Genomic DNA, 21,419 nt, shown 5'->3' with positions numbered 1-21,419 from the left:
AAATCGAACATCCAGAGGTCGTGAAAATGATCAGCTGGTCATGGGAGAGGATCAGTGCTGATGCTGTGCATTGCGCACTTTTGGAGCTGAGAGTCGTCTGCTCAATAGCATTTCGCGAAGATGACGTCACTGCAGCTGCTGCCCTCTATTTCCCCATCGCTGAATTACAGGCAATGTCGGACAAACATGCGGTTTCGTAATGGATTCAGGCTTTCTAACTAGGGCAGTTAGATTCAATCTGGCACATGTCCGAGTGTTGGAAATACTACATAATTGTTCTGAATATTTCTCTCTCTGACTCTATGGTATCATTCATGCTAAAAACAATGCAGGGTCAAAGATAATTGACTTTGAAATAAGCTCAAATGCGTAGAAATAAGTGGCGATGTCCGACTGTCACGTGACTAAAACGTCATCAATATCTTATTCAAATGACCTTATGAGCTATAAATAGTAACGTCGCGGAATGCTATTATTGACGAAAATGAAGTAGAGCTTTGACAATCAGCTGAAATTGAACAGAGTGACAAGGAAGATGATTTACAGTTTTTAGATGAAGAGCCAGATTATCTTTCCCTAGGTACTTTCTCAATCTCTAACAAAAGTTCAAGGGAGCAAAACGACTTCGATTTGGAGCGAAACGACTGGGAGCGAAAAGGTTAGGGAGCGAAACAACCGCATTCGGTCAAGGTCATGAAGGTTGCTGCTGACTCAAAATAATGAAAAAGGGAACAGCTTTTCTGCTAAAATAATGCTTTTTTACCGCATTTCTGTGGTGTTGATCATAATTCCGATTGTATTTTCTGTTAGATACAATGAGTTTGATCGAGATAAACGAAAAATCTTACCCGAAAGAGTTCAGGTTCAAACAGATTACGGTCGAATAGAAGGTTGGAATGTAGACTTGGGATGGACAAAACAAAAGTACAAACATGTCCATTTATTCTTCGGCATTCCTTATGCGAAGCCACCATTCACAGAGTTGCGATTCAAGGTAATAATAGCTTTCTGCTTGACCAAGCAGGGCTCTGAAATACCGACACAGGCCCCCTCCAAGTGAGCGAGTAGAGTCGAACCTGAGGCCTCAGTTTCAAGTCGAAGTTGCAATCTCATTGACTGAGACGAATGTTGGATGTTAATTATGATGAGTCATCTGAGGCATTATTCGGGAGGACAGAGGAGCCATCACTGTCGCTGAACACAACTCGTCAAGTTCATTTCAGTGTTCATCTGTTTGTATGTCTTATCTTTTGATTTCAGCCACCCGAGCGCCCAGACAACTGGCACGGTATACTTGATGCCACATATTTCCGTCCCGCCTGTCCGCAGCATCCTAGCCACATGGAGCCTCTTCTGAAGAGGGTTAACATCAGTGAGGATTGTCTTCATTTAAACATCTATACTCCCTATGTAAGTGTCCAGTGTTTGCTCAGTGAGTGGATGTCCTGCACTGGGGTCATCGGCCTGGTGGCTCCATCTTTTGACGGGAGTGTGACGCTCTTATTCACGAGCTACACCTCATTAGCTACATCATAAATGTAAGGCGGTTTTCTCTTAAAGTACATCGTGTGAATGAGGCATTTGTTGGAACGTGACATGCCCAAGATCACAAGCAGTATTGGCCTTGGCTGTGTTGAGTGTCCTGTTTGATTATGAATTATCACCGTGGTAACCAACTTGTGTCATATTTCATCCAGAAACCAGACAGTCTCGACAAACCTGACAATAATCGCTATGATGTCATGGTTTACATCCACGGTGGAAAGTTTCGCTATGGCTCAGGTCAGACGTTTCCCGGGAACATCTTTGCTGAGGACAATATTGTGGTTGTGACGTTCAACTATCGTCTTAATGCACTGGGTGAGTACTTTTCAAACCTTTTACATCACCAATGGTTGCTACTGAAGCTATTGAATGACATTGAGCGTGCATGATGCGCTGGTGTCGAATGGCCAATTGTACCTCATCAACTGTTGACGGTGTGAACGGCACATTGACTACGAAGAATTTGTCATGCTGGACGAAATACAACATTGTTGATCAGAGAACTCGGCCTTTAATAGAACTTCAGGATATCAAATAGTTTAGATGGACTCATTGTTGATAAGGTAACCAAGGTAACAGTAATGTTGAATGTGACCTTGACCTATTGCAGGTTTCCTCAGCACGAATGATGAAAGAGCGCCTGGCAACTATGGTTTCCTTGACATGATAGCTGTGCTTGAATTCGTACGAGATCAGATCCAATATTTCCGTGGTAATCGCGACAGTGTGACATTAGTTGGCCATGATGCTGGTGCAATGGCGGCTGGTCTTTTGACGGTATCGCCAAAAGCTCGCAGTGAGTATCTTTATCGTTGCCAAACATCAGTCTTTCGTGCCAAAAATCTGTTTTTTGCATAACTGTGACGAACTTGATGTGTGATGTCATTTAAAGGTGTTTGGAGGCACATTTGACCATTTGAACCTAAAGAATTATGTGTCAGATTGTAAAATGTTGACGACGTCTCTACAACACCGTTCATATTTCCAGATCTTTTCCACAATGTCATCGCCATGGATGGCTCTGATCTCTGCGAGTCTGCCGTCGTCCAACCCATGGATGGCAACATTGACTACGCTAGGGATCTTGCCAAGAATATCGGCTGCCCTTACGATGACACGGAGAGGATGGTCCACTGTTTGCGTTATTCCCGGACTGCCCAGGAGATGGCGTATGCATCTGATGAGGTCACAACAAAGGTGGGTGTGGCAGCTCTTGTTGTTTGATAGCAGTATCTGCCTTGTAATTGAATGCAACTCTTTTTGCCTCTTGTCAAGGTGATGCTATCAAGTCAGAGACCAAGACTAAGATCTGCCAAAATACGAATATATGTATCTTTTTTGATGGGAGAAATTTTGTAATCCGTCAAAATAAAAAAAATCGTAAAAATTGAAGTGGCAGAAATCTGACAGTATGCATCAGATAGTTTTATTTATCATTTCGTTTGAAAGCTCACAAATCAGAACCAATCCGTTGCAGCAATGGTACCAAGGATGGACGGGCGGCCCATGGGCAGCTACCGTCGGGGGATCGAGTGGCTTCCTGCCCAAACATCCGCGGGTCATGCGGGAAGAAGGTGACTTCAAGAAGCTGAAGTATTACATGTCGGGCATCTCAAAAGATGGCGGCTCAGACAGGTTGAGTAAGTGAACACTTCCTCTCCACTCTCTCCTAGTGAACATGTTTGCCTCCGTTGAGAGCATTGAAGTCATTTGTAGTATCCTTCATCAGGTCATCTGAGGTGGGTGTGGTAGGGTTGTCTCTTCTGCAACTTGACATGTCAGTTGTGCCACCACATGGAGATGATATCATCGATGAATGATAACAATCTTTTATTTGTGTTTCAGCATCTTTGAAGAACATCGGGGATGGCTTGGACCGCTACCAGTTCCGAGATGTGCTTGGGACGTGGATGCGTCGATATCGTGGTGTGCTTGATGTCAGACGGACTGTCGACACGCTGGAGACGGAATATACCAACTGGGTTCATCCAAACAATGCCTCAGCCCGCAGACAGATGTTGATTGATGTAAGTACCAGGATGTGCGGCCCTGTTTACGAGTCACATGTCCAGGAGGCGCCAAGTCCTATTTGCAGAACCAACTTGTCATATTTTGACATGATGATTTTATAATTTCAGTTATGGACGGACTATGAATTTGGGTCATGTGTTGATGGGGCACTCAAGTCGTACGCTCAGTACAGCAATAATATCACAATGTATGTGTTCAACCATCGATCAAACTTATCAACCACACCTGCATGGAGAGGTAAGTCAGTGGTGCTTGGGTCTTGTTAGTCGGTTAGTCTGTTAATCTTGTTTGCCATATGACAGGCAATATTGGCCTATTGTAGCGGCTCACCTGGCTTAAACTAGTCAACACAGTATTGTTAGGTTTCTGATGCTTTTGATGTGTTTTTCCAGGTGTCGACCATGGCTCAGAGCTGCAGTACGTGGCCGGCTTCCCCTATCTGAATGATCCCATCTACAACACCACAGGCCTCAAACTCAACCAGAAATATAATGAGCTGGATAAGAACATCAGTGAATTCATGATTCGGGCGTGGGGCGATTTCGTCAAGTATCAGTGAGTAGATCTCCTGTCGAACCTAAGTGTGATGTTTGTATATCAAGATGTCACTCCTCATGTAAGCACCTGATTGACGTATGAGACACTCTAAGCTCTGGAATCTCCAAGGCCATGTGCCTGGTGAAAAGCAGTTTTGTACCCCAAGTTAACAAGCTTATCAACTGTCTACATCAGAATGAACTCTGAACCTTCGACCCGCTGAAGACCGATGACTTGACCACCAGGCTGTAAGTCTTCCTTCTCGTTACAGAAACTCCACTCAGACTCCAATAAAGAATGTAACATGGCTGCCGTTTCTGTCGACGAATCTGACCTACTTCATGATTGAGAATAACAGCTACGTGATGAAGAACTACCGCCAAGAACACTATGGTTTCTGGCGTGAATACTTTCCAGTCATTGCCCTCAGGCCTGAATGTAAGTTATCGAGGTGATGTCACCTGCCCTCTCTGGGGATTATCTGTAACAAACACTCTGTCACCTCTGAGGTCCCAGGTTCGATTCCTCGTCAGTCCCAGGACACTCATGTGATAGAGGACCTGTCTCTTGGATAGCGTAGGTTTCCTCCGGTCTCCGGTTTCCTCCAACTTACATAACGATCACCCAATATTATCATAGAGCTAATAATGTCCTACTGGACGCTCGGCTCTCAACTCAAGATTTGTTTTGATTAGACTTGGCAAGATGACAGAACACCAACCAACTGTGAACCCACCTATTCTCTTTTTCAGACACGACCACAGAATACCCGACAGTCTACCCACCGATCGAGCTGCGGATATCTGTCTGGGTGCTCGGTGCGTTGGCGATTATCTTCCTCATCGTGGTGGCAGCACTAGCCATCACGCTCTGTAAGAAACGTAAAGAGTCCGAGCTGTACTGAGGAGAGAGATGCTGTCTTGCCCACAGCATGTGTGGCCATTTACCAGCTCAGGGCTATTGAGAAGTTACCATGGTGTATTCATTAATGTCAACAGTTAATGGCATCTCATTTGAAGATCTGATTAGAAGAGTTAATATCATATTGAGACTGCTCGTTCAGTAGTGTAGACTATAAATGCTGGGGATTTCATGAAAGGAGATGTTGTGTATATCAGGATAGCAATGCATAGTGTAAATAGCTATGAAGTGGTGCTGTACATGATAAAGCCATGTAGTGTAGATATCCGTTTTAGTATAACAGAGCAAGGGGTCATGTGTAATATGGAGCACACAACCATTTGAGAACGTGAGGACAATTTCACATCGAGAAAGCTATTTGGTCTTGAAATATTTCTGCCCGATTCTTGTTGGGCAACTGATAGAGTAGGATGACCTGGTCATTTTGAGGAACACCTATATCGAATGTTGCTAATGTTTATGATTATGGATGACCCCTTAGGTACACAACGTCCATGCTAACATATCATGTACATTTACAAATAATTCGTCCATAATGATCATGTTACAAGGCCATTTTGTATTGTATTTTAATCTGAATGTGTCATGTTGTATGATTCTGTCCACGCTTATCATTCCATATCTGTAAAAACAAACATCTTTTCTATTGTACATGTAAATGATTTTATGATTTTTGATGATTTTTGTCCATTTTTTGTATCATAGAAAGAAATCATTTCTTAGAAATTGATGCATTGATACATTCCAAGTACATAAGTGGAGAAGTGCCTGAGATAATGCCAAACCAGCACAGGTAAGAAACGGTGCTCCATGCAAGTAGTCGCCAATAGTTGGCAGGACAAGACATTCCAGCACCGCCCTCTTTGCAAGAAACTCAGTATACTAAATTAGTGCCGGCCAAGCAATGTCTCAGGCGACTCCTCCTTTGAGCCTTTTGCTGTCAAGTGATTTTATTCTTTACAACTGTCGGTGCCAAAAACCAGAAAGTTGCAGAAATGTGACTTTAGTGGTCGTCTGTTGTAAAGTGCTTGTCACAGAGAAATGACTCCGGCAGTGGAAGGGTTAACATTTTTTATCCAAGTGTAGAATTTATATGTAGCTGTACACTGTACAAATAAAATATTTGACATTAAACTAAAAGTGGACTTATTTCTATTGTTTATCCAAGATTGCATGGTCTTGATGGAAATCACAGTCTGCAGGTGACATGCAGGCGTTCACCGCTTGGACTTGAACATTGCAGAAGAGATGGTACCAGTTTTAAAGTGATGGCAGTCACAACATTACCAAGGAGGTTGTCCAATATGGAGAGATCAACTGAGGATGTAGAACCTGGAGGACATCAAATCCTCAAAGGTGGCGTCCATAAGATGAATAGCCCACACATTCCTATTTGAAAGGTTTTCAATATCGAGAGCTTTCAATCAGATGTTTGTTTCAAACGAGTTCAGATTAACAACAAGAACTCAAAGAAGTTTGACAAATGCAACAAAATATTTGTACAAAATCTGTCAGTTTTATTATTTTACTTGGCGAATGTACCAAATAACCTGACCATAGCACATCAAAGACTAAGTTTACAAGTATTTACAAGAACAGTGATTCGAAGAATGGAAGAACTCTACATATAAGCACTATCCTACCCGATTCATAGCTCACCCCTGTCGACACCAGCTTTCATAGCTCACCCCTGTCGACACCAGCTTTCATAGCTCACCCGTCGACACCAGCTTTGCTTTGAACATCGCATACATTTGTTTATCTGTACAATGGCTCAATATTTCAACATTATTTAATCCTATTACATCGCACAACAAGAGCAAACCAACAACCCATTGTTCAGTTCTTTCTGCCCTTTCCCTTAGCTCCGCCTCCCTGACTTGACCTGCCCTTTCCCTTCCCACTCGACTCCTGACTTGACCTGCCCTTTCCCTTCCCACTCGACTCCTGACTTGACCTGCCCTTTCCCTTCCCACTCGTCTCCTGACTTCCCTTTGTTGACTTGCCCTTGCCTTTCCCCTTCGCAGACTCATTCACAACCTGAAGAAACAAGAGAAATCATTTGATGATGAGTCATTTTGTCACTACAGAGCCGACAGTCAGCTTGTCACTACAGAGCCGACAGTCAGCTTGTCACTACAGAGCGGACAGTCAGCTTGTCACTACAGAGCCGACAGTCAGCTTGTCACTACAGAGCCGACAGTCAGCTTGTCACTACAGAGCCGACAGTCAGCTTGTCACTACAGAGCCGACAGTCAGCTTGTCACTACAGAGCCGACAGTCAGCTTGTCACTATAGAGCCGACAGTCAGCTTGTCACTACAGAGCCGACAGTCAGCTTGTCACTACAGAGCTGACAGTCAGCTTGTGACCAGCACGTACCTTGATCATGGGGTTCTTGGTGATGTCGTCCTCCTCCTCTGCTTCCTCCTCCACTCCCCCCTCCTCCTCCCCCTCACCAAGAAGTTCCTCCGCAGGTGACGCGGCACCTTTCCGTGACTTCTTGATTGCCTGACTTTGAGCGTACGGCAAGAGGTGAGATTCTTTGTTGTAGTTCCGAGTAAAGGCAGACTTGGTCTGAAAGTTTAAGACACAGAATCAATCAAAAAGCAAAGAGAGATCTGGTTGCATGTGCTGTGTTAGATTCCATGGAAGTAAGCCACTAAGTCGGTTGGAAACTAGAGCTTAGATATATCACTCCTAAACTTCGAGTAAAGTGCCTCAGGTTTTAACCACCACCCGATGGCCACCTACATATCAGCTCCACCACCCGGTGGTCTTCTTGATTGAAGTAGGGAGACCAGTGTGGTGTTTTCCTTAAACCTGCCCTGGCATAGACACTCGGGAACAGAGAGTCTTGGTCTAGGTCTGAATCCAAGCATCACTCTCAAACCTACCCTGGCATAGACACTCAGGAACAGAGAGTCTTGGTTTAGGTCTGAATCCAAGCATCACTCTCAAACCTGCCCTGGCATAGACACTCAGGAACAGAGAGTCTTGGTTTAGGTCTGAATCCAAGCATCACTCTCAAACCTACCCTGGCATAGACACTCAGGAACAGAGAGTCTTGGTTTAGGTCTGAATCCAAGCATCACTCTCAAACCTCCCCTGGCATAGACACTCAGGAACAGAGAGTCTTGGTTTAGGTCTGAATCCAAGCATCACTCTCAAACCTGCCCTGGCATAGACACTCAGGAACAGAGAGTCTTGGTTTAGGTCTGAATCCAAGCATCACTCTCAAACCTACCCTGGCATAGACACTCAGGAACAGAGAGTCTTGGTCTAGGTCTGAATCCAAGCATCACTCTCAAACAATGAAGCACCTTACCTTGTGAAACCAGTTGGATAAATCAAGACATTTTGCTGGCACTTACTTTAGTGGCGACGCCCTCCATAGCATTCTTTGCTCCCGTCCACTGGCTGATCTCAAGTATGTTATCAAAGTCATCTTTCAACAGATCATAATCATCCAACATCTGTATGACCTCCGGCACACCTGACCCGTCATCGTTCTGTAGAGGCTTTGTCAGTTTCACCTTTAGATGCGGACGATATTCCATATTTGTTGATTCTTTATTAGCCGAGATCCTGAAATGAATAGTTTGTAAGATTCTACTTTCAGAAAATTGCCAAAACTATGGTGTACTTTACACGAAAAACCCAAACCACACAACCATTGTGAACAATGGAAACAGTGGAATGATCTGGATCATCTAGAACGGCACAATAACCAAAATATTCCTATGAATATTGGATAACGGAGCCTGTGCTAATATTTACCTTAGTCTCATATGAGTGCCCAACTCTCCTAATATCCGATCCACTTTCGTCCGTGATGAGTTTTTCCCCAGCCACTGTGGGAATGCTATCATCTGTCCCATGTGACCACGTAGCAGCTCCCCGGGGATCACACTTGAGTAGACAGCCTGGAGGGGCAGTAAGCCCCATTGCTGTTTACTCCTGATCGCCTGTGATACAACATCCCCCTCACAGATACTGTCTGCAGCCTTCGCTAATAAGTCCAAGTGTTTCCGCCGATCACCCCTGCAAATATAATCAGGTTTTAAAGAAATTTTGCTGATTGTTGTTCCAGAAAGTGAGTCCTTTGAATGGACCATCATCCAAACAGATGGACCAAACACTCACACTGCTTCCCTCGTCAGGGATAACATGGATCATCATCCAAACAGATGGACCAAACACTCACCCTGCTTCCCTCGTCAGGGATAACATGGACCATCATCCAAACAGATGGACCAAACACTCACCCTGCTTCCCTCGTCAGGGATAACATGGACCATCATCCAAACAGATGGACCAAACATTCACCCTGCTTCCCTCATCAGGGATAACATGGACCATCATCCAAACAGATGGACCAAACACTCACCCTGCTTCCCTCATCAGGGATAACATGGACCATCATCCAAACAGATGGATCAAACACTCACCCTGCTTCCCTCATCAGGGATAACATGGACCATCATCCAAACAGATGGATCAAACACTCACCCTGCTTCCCTCATCAGGGATAACATGGACCATCATCCAAACAGATGGATCAAACACTCACCCCGCTTCCCTCATCAGGGATAACATGGACCATCATCCAAACAGATGGACCAAACACTCACCCTGCTTCCCTCATCAGGGATAACATGGACCATCATCCAAACAGATGGACCAAACACTCACCCCGCTTCCCTCATCAGGGATAACATGGACCATCATCCAAACAGATGGATCAAACACTCACCCTGCTTCCCTCATCAGGGATAACATGGATCATCATCCAAACAGATGGACCAAACACTCACCCTGCTTCCCTCATCAGGGATAACATGGACCATCATCCAAACAGATGGATCAAACACTCACCCTGCTTCCCTCATCAGGGATAACATGGACCATCATCCAAACAGATGGATCAAACACTCACCCTGCTTCCCTCATCAGGGATAACATGGACCATCATCCAAACAGATGGACCTAACACTCACCCTGCTTCCCTCATCAGGGATAACATGGACCATCATCCAAACAGATGGACCAAACACTCACCCTGCTTCCCTCGGCAGAACATGGACGTAGTTTTCTTGCACAAATAACGGAGCGATGTTATAATCGTTGAAGAAGAGGTCCGCCTTGTCATTGAGTGTCATCTTGGCAGTCTCGTCCCCAGCGGCAAACACTTGCCGGCAGACGTCAAAGGGCCCCTGGAACAGAAGTAGAAGAATCATCATACTCTTGCTCACTTCTGCTTGGTCACATGACCAGTCATTGGGAAGCTCTAGATCAGCACTTTCTGATGGTAGTGTCACTCTTTATGATAATTCTGCGCCCCAACAGATGTCGCTATCAAACCTTCCACCAGCCGAGAACAATGGGTGACGTCATGTGTTCAGTCACATGTCATGTATAAAGCAGCTGACCTGACTTACAATGGGTGAGTCATGTGTTCAGTCACATGTCATGTATAAAGCAGCTGACCTGACTTACAATGGGTGAGTCATGTGTTCAGTCACATGTCATGTATAAAGCAGCTGACCTGACTTACAATTTTAAAATCTTTTTTGGCAGCATTAGCATCTTTTTTCACCTCCTCATGCGTGAGAGCACGATTGCTGGCACCGAACATCTCAAGGTTATGGATGACCTGTCGGATGTCCTGATTGGACGCCTGGATGATTTCGTTTACGGCTGGTGGTGGTATCTTAACGCCCTCTTTATACATGATGGACATCACTGCTCCCTGAAATGTAGAAACGAGAAGAATGTTACACTCGTCTCTCTTTCAATTGCTTAGGATTTGTGAACAGCCATGTCTATTTTCTTCAGTGATCAGCATGAACTGTCAACCCCCCCCCCCCCCCCCCCCCGCCCCAGACACCATTCAACACTCGGTTAGCAACACGAGTCAGTTGATCAACACTCACAAGAACCTTTATTGCTGTAAACCATAAAACTTCCGTGCGGTTTTATTTTTGGCCCTTGCCTTATAAACATGACCAGCTTACCCTGATTTGTTCGACACGCGGCCGCTGGAACCTGAGATCAAAACAATGATTGGCAAGCGAGCGTATTTTTAGATGTTGTCGGTCGTTGCACATACAGATTATTGGCACTTTTGACTGCTTGATGAGGGCGATTAATTCCTGAAATTGACAAAACATGAAATAATTACAACTTTCTTAAAATTTGAGGTTATCAATAAAGGCTTTCTGGGTCCAAAACAGATCAGTACTCACACTTTCATTTACAAGGGCGACTTTCTGGAGAAGAAAACACATAGTTTCAGGCCGTTAGAAAGAACATACTTTGGTTCGTCTCCATCAGCATTTACCCTGCACTCGGAGGTGTTCTTCCCCAGGCCATGGAGTATTCCTCCTCCAAGGCGAGATGAGTGCTTTAGTGTGCCACTACGATCACCACATATGCCAGAGTAGGAGTCCATTAGTTAGACCATTATATAAACATTGTACCTGCATTCCACCTCGATCCTCATTTCCCGACATGCCGTCCACTTCATCCATTAATAAACAATGTTTAGCAGCACCACTCTGTAACTGACCAGTCTCTGAAACCACAAAGAGTCAACGTTAGCTCATCATGGCACGAGAGTGATGCTGAATCCACCTGTACCCTAAGTTCTTACAGAATGGTGGGAAAACTTGTTGAACTTAGGATTGCACATCCTGAGTGAAAGGAGGTCAGATGTGTTCAAGTTGAACCATGCTTACCAAGGAATCCAGTTAAGCACCGATTCTTCAATAAATCGGCCACGTCTCCTTGTAAACTCTTCTTGTTTCTTGAATCGGACGCATTCAACTCAATAAACGAAAACCCAGCTTCCTGCAACAAAAGATGACATTAGAAGTTGGTGCCGTCACCAAAGCCTACACTCACACCTGGGACCAAAACACCAGGAGGACAAACCAACACAAGGCACCTGGTAACATTGACTGTGAGTGTAGGCTTTGGTGCCGTCACCAAAGCCTACAGTCACACCTGGGACCCAAACACCAGGCCAAACCAACCCACGACACCTGGTAACATTGACTGTGAGTGTAGGCTTTGGTGCTGTCACCAAAGCCTACACTCACACCTGGGACCCAAACACCAGGCCAAACCAACCCACGACACCTGGTAACATTGACTGTTGGTGCCGTCACCAAAGCCTACACTCACACCTGGCACCCAAACACCAGGCCAAACCAACCCACGACACCTGGTAACATTGACTGTGAGTGTAGGCTTTGGTGCCGTCACCAAAGCCTACACTCACACCTGGGACCCAAACACCAGGCCAAACCAACCCACGACACCTGGTAACATTGACTGTGAGTGTAGGCTTTGGTGCCGTCACCAAAGCCTACACTCACACCTGGGAGCCAAACACCAGGCCAAACCAACCCACGACACCTGGTAACATTGACTGTTGGTGCCGTCACCAAAGCCTACACTCACACCTGGCACCCAAACACCAGGCCAAACCAACCCACGACACCTGGTAACATTGACTGTGAGTGTAGGCTTTGGTGCCGTCACCAAAGCCTACACTCACACCTGGGACCAAAACACCAGGCCAAACCATCCCACGACTCCTGGTAACATTGACTGTGAGTGTAGGCTTTGGTGCCGTCACCAAAGCCTACACTCACACCTGGGACCCAAACACCAGGCCAAACCAACCCACGACACCTGGTAACATTGACTGTGAGTGTAGGCTTTGGTGCCGTCACCAAAGCCTACACTCACACCTGGGACCCAAACACCAGGCCAAACCAACCCACGACACCTGGTAACATTGACTGTGAGTGTAGGCTTTGGTGCCGTCACCAAAGCCTACACTCACACCTGGGACCCAAACACCAGGCCAAACCAACCCACGACACCTGGTAACATTGACTGTGCCAAGTTTCATCCTGACTCATACTTCTTCCATATCTCACCTCAGCAACTAACGTCGCAGTTGTTGTCTTTCCAATGCCAGGCGGGCCTGACAATAGCGCCGCCTTGTGACCAGAACCGTCATCATTCCACCGATTAAACCCTCCAGACGGCTTCTTCCCGAGCGCACGGTTCTTATGCCAGTCTCGCAACCAAAGGAGTAATTTCCGTGCGTTGCTCTTCTCTCCCTGCTGTCCAATGATCTGTTTCATCGTCTGCGGTTTATATTTGTCCACCCACAGTAATGATTCAGTGCTGCCCTCTTTCTTTGTTGGACTGGCCGTTTTCTGCGACCATTCAGATGTTTGACTGTCTGTGTCCGCTCCCCTTGATTGGCTACTTGTTGCTGGGGCGATTCTTGGCACTTTTGGAATGGATGGACTGGAAACCATGGATTTCTTCTTCTCCAACATTTCCTAGAAAGACGTAAGGCTTTCAAAATTCAAACGAATGTCACTTTGTATTGGTTGGGATCATGTAGGCTGGGCATTATAGTGTGGATGGACACAAATGATATGTACATGATGACCACGACAAAGGTCTCGGGCATTCCAAGTCTACTGTCTGCCACAGGTAGTGAAAGGGTTAAATGCACTAAATCTGCTGTCTGTGGCAACACCTGAGAAACATGGATCTAGTAACTTGGGGCCTAATAGAAAACAATCTGTGGCAACATGACCTTGCAAATCACCCATCATCTGCCAGGATGGCTTACCTTAGCAACGGCCTTCTCAGCCTGTATCTCATACTTGGACCTCTTGCCTGGCCGCATCCGGATCAAGTCAAGTAAACCATCTTCGTCTATTTGCTTTGTACCAAACTGCTGCGCCTGAAAACAAGGCAGAGATTTACATAAGATCATCCTTTACCATGGTGTCTCTCACAAGCCCAAGTTCAAGAGTTAGAACATGTGGTCAGACTTACACACAACAGCTCCACAATCAACATGCTCACATGGCTGAGTCAAGAGCTCCACAATCAACATGCTCACATGGCTGAGTCAAGAGCTCCACAATCACCATGCTCACATGGCTGAGTCAAGAGCTCCACAATCAACATGCTCACATGGCTGAGTCAAGAGCTCCACAATCACCATGCTCACATGGCTGAGTCAAGAGCTCCACAATCACCATGCTCACATGGCTGAGTCAAGAGCTCCACAATCACCATGCTCACATGGCTGAGTCAAGAGCTCCACAATCAACATGCTCACATGGCTGAGTCAAGAGCTCCACAATCAACATGCTCACATGGCTGAGTCAAGAGCTCCACAATCAACATGCTCACATGGCTGAGTCAAGAGCTCCACAATCAACATGCTCACATGGCTGAGTCAAGAGCTCCACAATCAACATGCTCACATGGCTGAGTCAAGAGCTCCACAATCAACATGCTCACATGGCTGAGTCAAGAGCTCCACAATCAACATGCTCACATGGCTGAGTCAAGAGCTCCACAATCAACATGCTCACATGGCTGAGTCATGAGCTCCACAATCAACATGCTCACATGACTGAGTCAAGAGCTCCACAATCAACATGCTCACATGACTGAGTCAAGAGCTCCACAATCAACATGCTCACATGACTGAGTCAAGAGCTCCACAATCAACATGCTCACATGGCTGAGTCAAGAGCTCCACAATCAACATGCTCACATGGCTGAGTCAAGAGCTCCACAATCAACATGCTCACATGGCTGAGTCAAGGACTCCACAATCACCATGCTCACATGGCTGAGTCAAGAGCTCCACAATCAACATGCTCACATGGCTGAGTCAAGAGCTCCACAATCAACATGCTCACATGGCTGAGTCAAGGACTCCACAATCAACATGCTCACATGGCTGAGTCAAGAGCTCCACAATCACCATGCTCACATGGCTGAGTCAAGAGCTCCACAATCAACATGCTCACATGGCTGAGTCAAGAGCTCCACAATCAACATGCTCACATGGCTGAGTCAAGAGCTCCACAATCAACATGCTCACATGGCTGAGTCAAGAGCTCCACAATCACCATGCTCACATGGCTGAGTCAAGGACTCCACAATCAACATGCTCACATGGCTGAGTCAAGAGCTCCACAATCAACATGCTCACATGGCTGAGTCAAGAGCTCCACAATCAACATGCTCACATGGCTGAGTCAAGGACTCCACAATCAACATGCTCACATGGCTGAGTCAAGGACTGATGTGCATGTGCTTTTCTGGCGACAACCAACCTGCCAGTCTCCTTCCACACAGAAGAAAACGATCCTATCATCCCCCTGTACTCGTACCTTTGCCATCTTACTCTCTCCAGCATCTCGACCAATCACCACATAGCTCGTCTTCTTACTCAAAGTCGTTGTCACTTTCCCGCCATATTTCTCGACTAAACTCTTGGCCTCGTCTCTCTCCAACGACTCAAGGACTCCGGTCACAACAAACGTCAAGTCTTCAAGGCAGTTGGGCGCCCCCTTTTGAGAAGAAAATGCATCAGTATAAGTATCAGCATCAGTATCAGGTCACCAGACTGTGAGTCTGGTGCCCATAACTATGACTCTGCATGCTCTTATAACCCGTAGATAAAGACTTGGTAGAAATCATTCATCAGAGAACCTGCCTGAGCCTTATTTACCTCAGGGATTTCTTTTGTCCCGAGTGCCCTTGGCCCCTCCCGATGCAGATAGTTCCTGTACGCAGCTCGGTTTTTCTCGGAGGTCCCAGGTGTCGCTTTAGGACTTGTGTTCGTAGAAGTGGGCTGGAAAAACAGGATTTAAAATCTGATCACATCAATCGGGAAATTATCGGAGATCTTAGGTTCAACCTGAAGTAAAGAAGTAACCTGCTGAGTCTGTTTGGAAGCTTGTGTTGTGGGGAGTCTCTATCTAATCACGCGGGCACGACAACAGAACCTCACAGTTCCCCTGATCGTTGACCTCACTGCCACATTCTTGATCCCATTTGCCTCTTCAACGCCACTCACCTTCCCAGGAGACGTCTTGGGCGTTTCCTTAGCCTTTGGTGGTGAGGATTTAGTAGACGGAGTCACTGCCTTAGGAGTGAATACCACTTTCTGCGGCGTCTTTCCCTTCGGAGGAGTTTTAACCTTTGCGACGTTATCAACCTGGTCGACATCCATCTTCACAGGAGATTTGCCCTTCATTGGCGACATCTTTCTAGGAGGTTCAGAACAAGCTTTGAATTTAGCGGAGAGTTTTCCAGCTAGGCTCGGCTTTTCTGCAATATAATGATCAATATAGAGGAAAGTTGAAATATAAACTAGCTTGATGAACTAAAACACAAACCAATGACATTCGGGAAAGATCAGCAGTCCAGGTCTGTAACCATGGTAATATCTTTACCTAATGCTTTCTCGGGCGATTTCTTGGCTGATTTGACGTTGACCACGGATGACGTCAATTCGATGTCATCATCCAATTTGATCTTCTTCTTCACCAGGTTCTCTGTGTCGAGTAATTTCAATGTTTCATCGAAGTCGTCGTCATCGTGAATGTCATAGTCCTCAATCGAGATGGGTTCGACACTCTCCGATGCCTGGAAACATAAGGAAACAAGGTCAGTTTATCAACCAGTACAGATGAGTAACGGTACTGTGTTTACTGTCTGTAGAACTCGTTGAAGAATTCTAGTAGCTGCATGGAGTTCGCTTTCTGTATGAGCAGTTTACCTTTCTCTTGACTCCGCTGCCTGGCTTGACTCCACTCGTCCTATGAACCGTCCCTGTCCCGAAGAAGTCCATGACAGACACCGGCGTACCCTTCTTGGCCGGCGATGGTTTCTTGTTAGCGGCTTTCGGTGTTGCTATTGCTGCCTTGGCAAACATGTCGTCAAGAGGTTTAGGTTTCTCCTCTTCATCTGAAGTAAACAATCAAATAGATGCCATCCAATCATTGAATCAACAAATGTAAACCAGGGGGCCAAACAAGGTTTCTCTCTTACTAGACTGTCATGATAACTGGTACATTCCTGACAACTAACCTGAGTCATTCACCACTGTCACCTCCATCTTCCTCCGTCTTGGTTTCTTCTGTTGTGGTGTGGCTGGGATGATGTCACCGTCAGAATCTAAACGATGGAGACATGAACCAGCTTAGTTGTATACGGACAAACGTTGGATCAGATTTAGAAGTAAGAGACTGTAAAACAAGTCCCTGTACACGTCTGTCTGTAATGTACATTCAGTGCACAGAGCAAGGCTATTGTTGGTCATGGTATGCTTTCGTAGTCACTTATTCAAATCAAGAATCAATTCAAAGAAACTCTTGTTTACAACAATCACTAAGGACAGAGAAAAGTAATGTTCGTTTCTGAATTCATGCTTTTCCTGCTAACACAGCACCAACACAACACTGTTAACTCACCTGAATCTAAAATGGTCCCCTTCTTTTTTTTCTTCTTCTCTTCTCTCTTGGATGGTCTTCCTTTCTTCGGTTTTTCTTCTGCTTTTTCCTCATCACCACCAGCAACCTGAATAGAGAGCAGTTACCTTGCTTACAATGAAGTACCATTAGGTTCTCCTCTATTAGGAGGCCAAACTCAAAATATCAAAATTGTTTAAAACCTCAATTCACTTGCGACAAAACTCAACTATTTACCTTTTTTGATCGTCTCTTCCTCTTTGTGTCCTTGACGTCCTCCCCGGTGTCACTTTCGTCAACAACCACCACCTCCTCCTCACTCTCCGATACGACCTTGCGCTTCCGAGGTTTCTTCTCATCGACACCTACAAAGAGAACAAAATGTATCAGGCCAATCCTGGAACAAAAGCCTATCAAATTGGGCCAGCTTGGCGGATACTGGTGCCCAAATTATATCAATCCCCTCAGCGATAAAAACCTATCGTTGCAGTTACAACACAAGAACATACATGTATATGTTTCTCTGGCATTATTGAAACTCACCATTTTTTTCTTTTTGCTTGGATTTTGACTTCACATTGTCTTCAACCTCCTCTTTCCGACCCTTGGATTTCCGACTTGACTTGTTCACCTCCTCCTTGTCTTGTTCACCATCTTTCCGTTCCTTCCCGTTCCCCGCCTTTAGTTTCCGATCTCTCCGTCGTGCTCCTTCCTCCTCCTCCTCCTTCTTGAGACTCGCCATAAAATCATCTTCTCGCTTCTTTTTCTCGACCTTTTCTTTCCTGACTTTCTTCTCACTCTCTGTTTCCTTGGCTTCAATCACAATCACGTCACTCTCATCACTATCACGTCGCTTCTTACTAATTGATTTGTCTCTTTTCCCATGTTTCAATTCGTGCTTCTCTGATCGACTTTTTCCTTTTGTTTCTTCCCCTTTCAGCGGTTTTGATACTTTAGCTGGAGATGATGCAGTTTTTTTCAACTCATTTTCTCTACTTTTAATTTCAACTGTCTTCGAGTTATTGTTTTTTTCCGCTGTAGTAGCCGGCTGCGGCCGGAAAAAATTCCGGATATCCTGGAGTGGAGACGGAGACAAAGATTATGACAAGCACAACCACACCAGTTGTGCCATTTTGCATCATGATATGGCAAATCATAAAAAGTATTCACAGGCCTATTCACAGGCCCTGGTCAGTTTGGAATCATTTCCATCATCAAGTATACACCATGCACAGCCAGGCCGGCGGCCATGGATCAACCAGAGAAACCACCGGCCCCGGCTAGGATATGCCAGGCCTAGCCTCAGTCAGTGTACATAGATTTTGAAATAAAAGCATGCAACGTTTAATCACCCAATCCTTCACCAGACTTGGTCACCCTCTTCATCGACGATTGGTAGAAAAGCTCAGCCAACTGAGCTGGCCAGCTGAATTGATTTCAGGAACTCAATTTACGTGTCCGATAATAGAACATAATTGCTCGTGCGACAAATGGGAGGGAGTGCATTTTGTACATACAAAATTTCTGTCTAAGAAAAAGAACGTTTTCTACCATTTTTGCAGGCACAATCAACAAAACTAACAAATCATAAACATTGCTTAAGATCTATACTAGATGCTAAATTAACGACATCGTCATAGAAGTGATGAGCTTTACCATTAAAACGACTTTATTTCTTCGCTGTTCAGAAAAATATTCGCGCCAAATCGAAAAAATGCGCATGCGCGGCGACCTTATTTAATTGTAAACTTCCGGTTCAATTTTTGATCTTTGGAACTGAAATTTTCGATTCTTCACCTAAAACATCAATTATCCACTCATGTGAGAGTTAAATTTTCATAAATTAAGTTGCAAAAATTATAACACATATCTAAGATTTGAAAGACCAAAACATCATATTATGCCTTGGGTTTGTGTTCTTTTCTGCAGTGAAAATGTAAACCTGTTGTGCCAAAATGATAGGAAAAGGGGCCATCTCAAAAGTAACTTGTCAAAATGCATTTGGGACTTTCAAGTCCTAAAGATACAAGATAGGCAAAAGAATCTTGTCTGGTAGTGAATGACTGTTCACAGCGTTAGTTTTAGATGTTCCAACTCCAGTCCATACCGTAATGTGATGGTTGTGGTCATCTTCAACGTGTCATATAAAGACTAGAGTTGGTGTCATCCGAAGATCGAGTTTCCAATTTAGTTTTGTGTCACACTGTGCTGAATGATTAAAACACTCTTTTTCCATTTCAGTTGTGACAAGTTGCCATGGAGACAGAGGAGATTGAGACGAGATCCGAGTTTGCGTTTGTGTGTGGCGTCCCAACCCATGTCTTGAAGTATGGACAACTCGGAGACAATGATACATTGATCCTCGTCATACCTGGTGAGTCAAGGTCAAGGTCACAATGAACCTGTTTTTCAGAGGAAGTCGATGTGTTGTAATCTTCATTCACTACCAGATCTCACCTTGCTCCCAGTCACCTCCCTTAACAATCTGCTTAAAAGCTGAACTACATCGCATCTCATTGCAAATCACATTGCAGGATTCTTTTCATTGGAGATTTCGCCCTGGTTTTATCATCTTCCCATCTTTCAACTTCAGGTAACCCAGGCATCATAGGTTTCTACGAGTTGTTCATGGACACCCTCAACCAACTCAGCGACTACTCAATCCCAGTTTGGGGGGTGTCACATGCTGGTCATGTGACTGTTCCTCCACACATAACATACTCAGGTGAGCCAATTGAATGTTTAGGTTCAAATTCATTAATCATATCTCCTCAACACAAAAAAGGTACCATCTGTGAAAAAAAGGCACAGCCAAAAGAGAAAATTGAAAAAAGGCAGGGTGCCGGTCCCTGCTAAAACCTGAAATGCTGCATTTGTGCGGAGATGTTCCAGCAGTACCTTGATGAGTGACAGTGCTGTCCGGTGATTGTCCTCATTAAGACTTCAACTCTTTACATCAACATTCTTTCCTTTTCCTGGTCACGGCACCGCTACTCATGATATATCTTCTCTCCCCAGAGCCTCCTTTTGATATCTACACGCTCAAAGGCCAGATTCACCACAAGGTCGAGTTCATCCGTCGCTACATTCCGTCAACAACCAAGCTCATTATCATATCACATTCCATTGGTGGATATATATCATTGGAAATAATGAAACGGCTTCCTGAGCGAACCTTCCTCAAATCGATCTTACTCTTCCCGACAATCGAACGAATGGCCGAGAGTCCTCACGGGCAGATTGCGACGCCGTTACTGAAATATCTTCGCTGGTTTGCGTTTCTAATCGTTCTACTTCTGTCATATTTGTCCCCGATATTAAAATATCGCATGATTACCTATTACTTCCAAGGACGCCGAATAGCAGAGTGTGCATTTAATGCTGCGATGAATTTATTTGATCCTGTGTGCACATCAAACTGTATGTATATGGCAATGACTGAAATGGCTGATGTAAAGGAACCAGACTTGGCCACTATTGAAACAAATATGTCCAAGTTAACTTTCTATTATGGTACAATCGACCACTGGTGTCCGATCAGTTATTATCAGGATATGCAGAAAGTCTTCCCGAATGCAGACCTACATTTGTGTGAGCATGGCTTTGAACATGCTTACGTTCTGGAGAGCAGCGTCGAGATGGCGACCATCGTATGGGGGATGGTCAGGAAGGTTGTACGACAAGCAGAGAAGAAAAGGATTGGCTAGTCGGTGATGTAGGATACAAAGGATTCAATGCCTCGAGGGGGGGGGGGATTAGTGTACCTGTCGTATTCAATGTGATCATTTTTGCTATTGAACAACATGAAAATCTATTATGTGCATTTTCAAAATCGTCTTCATTGTTTAAGTCAGATTGTGGTGTACATGTGTAATGATTATGATGCAAGAAAATTAAAACAACAAATAGTTGTTTGGATAATTCCTTTTCTTCTTGGTTTGTTGGGAGCAAGCGGCTGAACGGGGGCATTATTGGCACATCCCAGAGACGCACTTAGTTTCTCTCAGCCTCTCCAAGTCAAGCGTGGTCTGCTGTGGAGACAATGTCACAACCTATTCTCCTCAGCACA

The 21,419-nt window shown here is 45.0% G+C and overlaps 3 protein-coding genes across 5 annotated transcripts; 2 read left to right on the top strand and 1 right to left on the bottom strand.

Annotated features, from left to right (window-relative positions):
• Positions 1-690: 690 nt before the first annotated feature.
• On the top strand, positions 691-6,172 carry LOC135503231 (neuroligin-4, X-linked-like). Its single transcript, XM_064796700.1, has 11 exons — positions 691-994; positions 1,261-1,410; positions 1,698-1,860; positions 2,156-2,341; positions 2,534-2,742; positions 3,023-3,185; positions 3,391-3,572; positions 3,684-3,813; positions 3,969-4,131; positions 4,385-4,551; positions 4,866-6,172. The coding sequence occupies exons 1-11, from the start codon at positions 752-754 to the stop codon at positions 5,015-5,017; spliced, it is 1,908 nt and encodes a 635-aa protein (XP_064652770.1). The 5' UTR covers positions 691-751; the 3' UTR covers positions 5,018-6,172.
• A 358-nt stretch (positions 6,173-6,530) lies between these two features.
• Positions 6,531-19,060, bottom strand: LOC135503224 (replication factor C subunit 1-like). Its single transcript, XM_064796691.1, has 21 exons — positions 19,007-19,060; positions 17,894-18,425; positions 17,588-17,715; positions 17,354-17,459; positions 16,971-17,057; positions 16,660-16,847; positions 16,334-16,526; positions 15,955-16,208; positions 15,607-15,729; positions 15,266-15,445; positions 13,699-13,812; positions 12,986-13,399; positions 11,774-11,885; positions 11,516-11,610; positions 11,051-11,188; positions 10,591-10,785; positions 10,095-10,249; positions 8,814-9,077; positions 8,408-8,621; positions 7,416-7,610; positions 6,531-7,074 (listed from the first exon to the last, which is right to left on the bottom strand). Exons 1-21 carry the CDS (start codon positions 19,007-19,009, stop codon positions 6,874-6,876), a joined length of 3,891 nt encoding a protein of 1,296 aa, XP_064652761.1. The 5' UTR covers positions 19,010-19,060; the 3' UTR covers positions 6,531-6,873.
• Positions 19,061-19,105: 45 nt separating this feature from the next.
• Positions 19,106-21,271, top strand: LOC135503109 (lipid droplet-associated hydrolase-like). 3 transcript variants are annotated; one of them, XM_064796448.1, is made up of 4 exons: positions 19,106-19,171; positions 19,592-19,724; positions 19,944-20,075; positions 20,369-21,271. In XM_064796448.1, exons 2-4 carry the CDS (start codon positions 19,607-19,609, stop codon positions 21,055-21,057), a joined length of 939 nt encoding a protein of 312 aa, XP_064652518.1. In that variant the 5' UTR covers positions 19,106-19,171; positions 19,592-19,606; the 3' UTR covers positions 21,058-21,271. The 3 variants fall into 3 exon arrangements, with proteins under 3 accessions (XP_064652518.1, XP_064652520.1, XP_064652519.1); XM_064796450.1 differs by having other exon boundaries at positions 19,115-19,259; XM_064796449.1 differs by having other exon boundaries at positions 19,115-19,286.
• The last annotated feature ends 148 nt before the right edge of the window (positions 21,272-21,419 follow it).

This window comes from Lineus longissimus, chromosome 19 (genome assembly GCF_910592395.1).
Source record: "Lineus longissimus chromosome 19, tnLinLong1.2, whole genome shotgun sequence".
Lineage (NCBI taxonomy): Eukaryota > Metazoa > Nemertea > Pilidiophora > Heteronemertea > Lineidae > Lineus > Lineus longissimus.
This window is presented reverse-complemented; position numbering and strand designations above follow the sequence as displayed.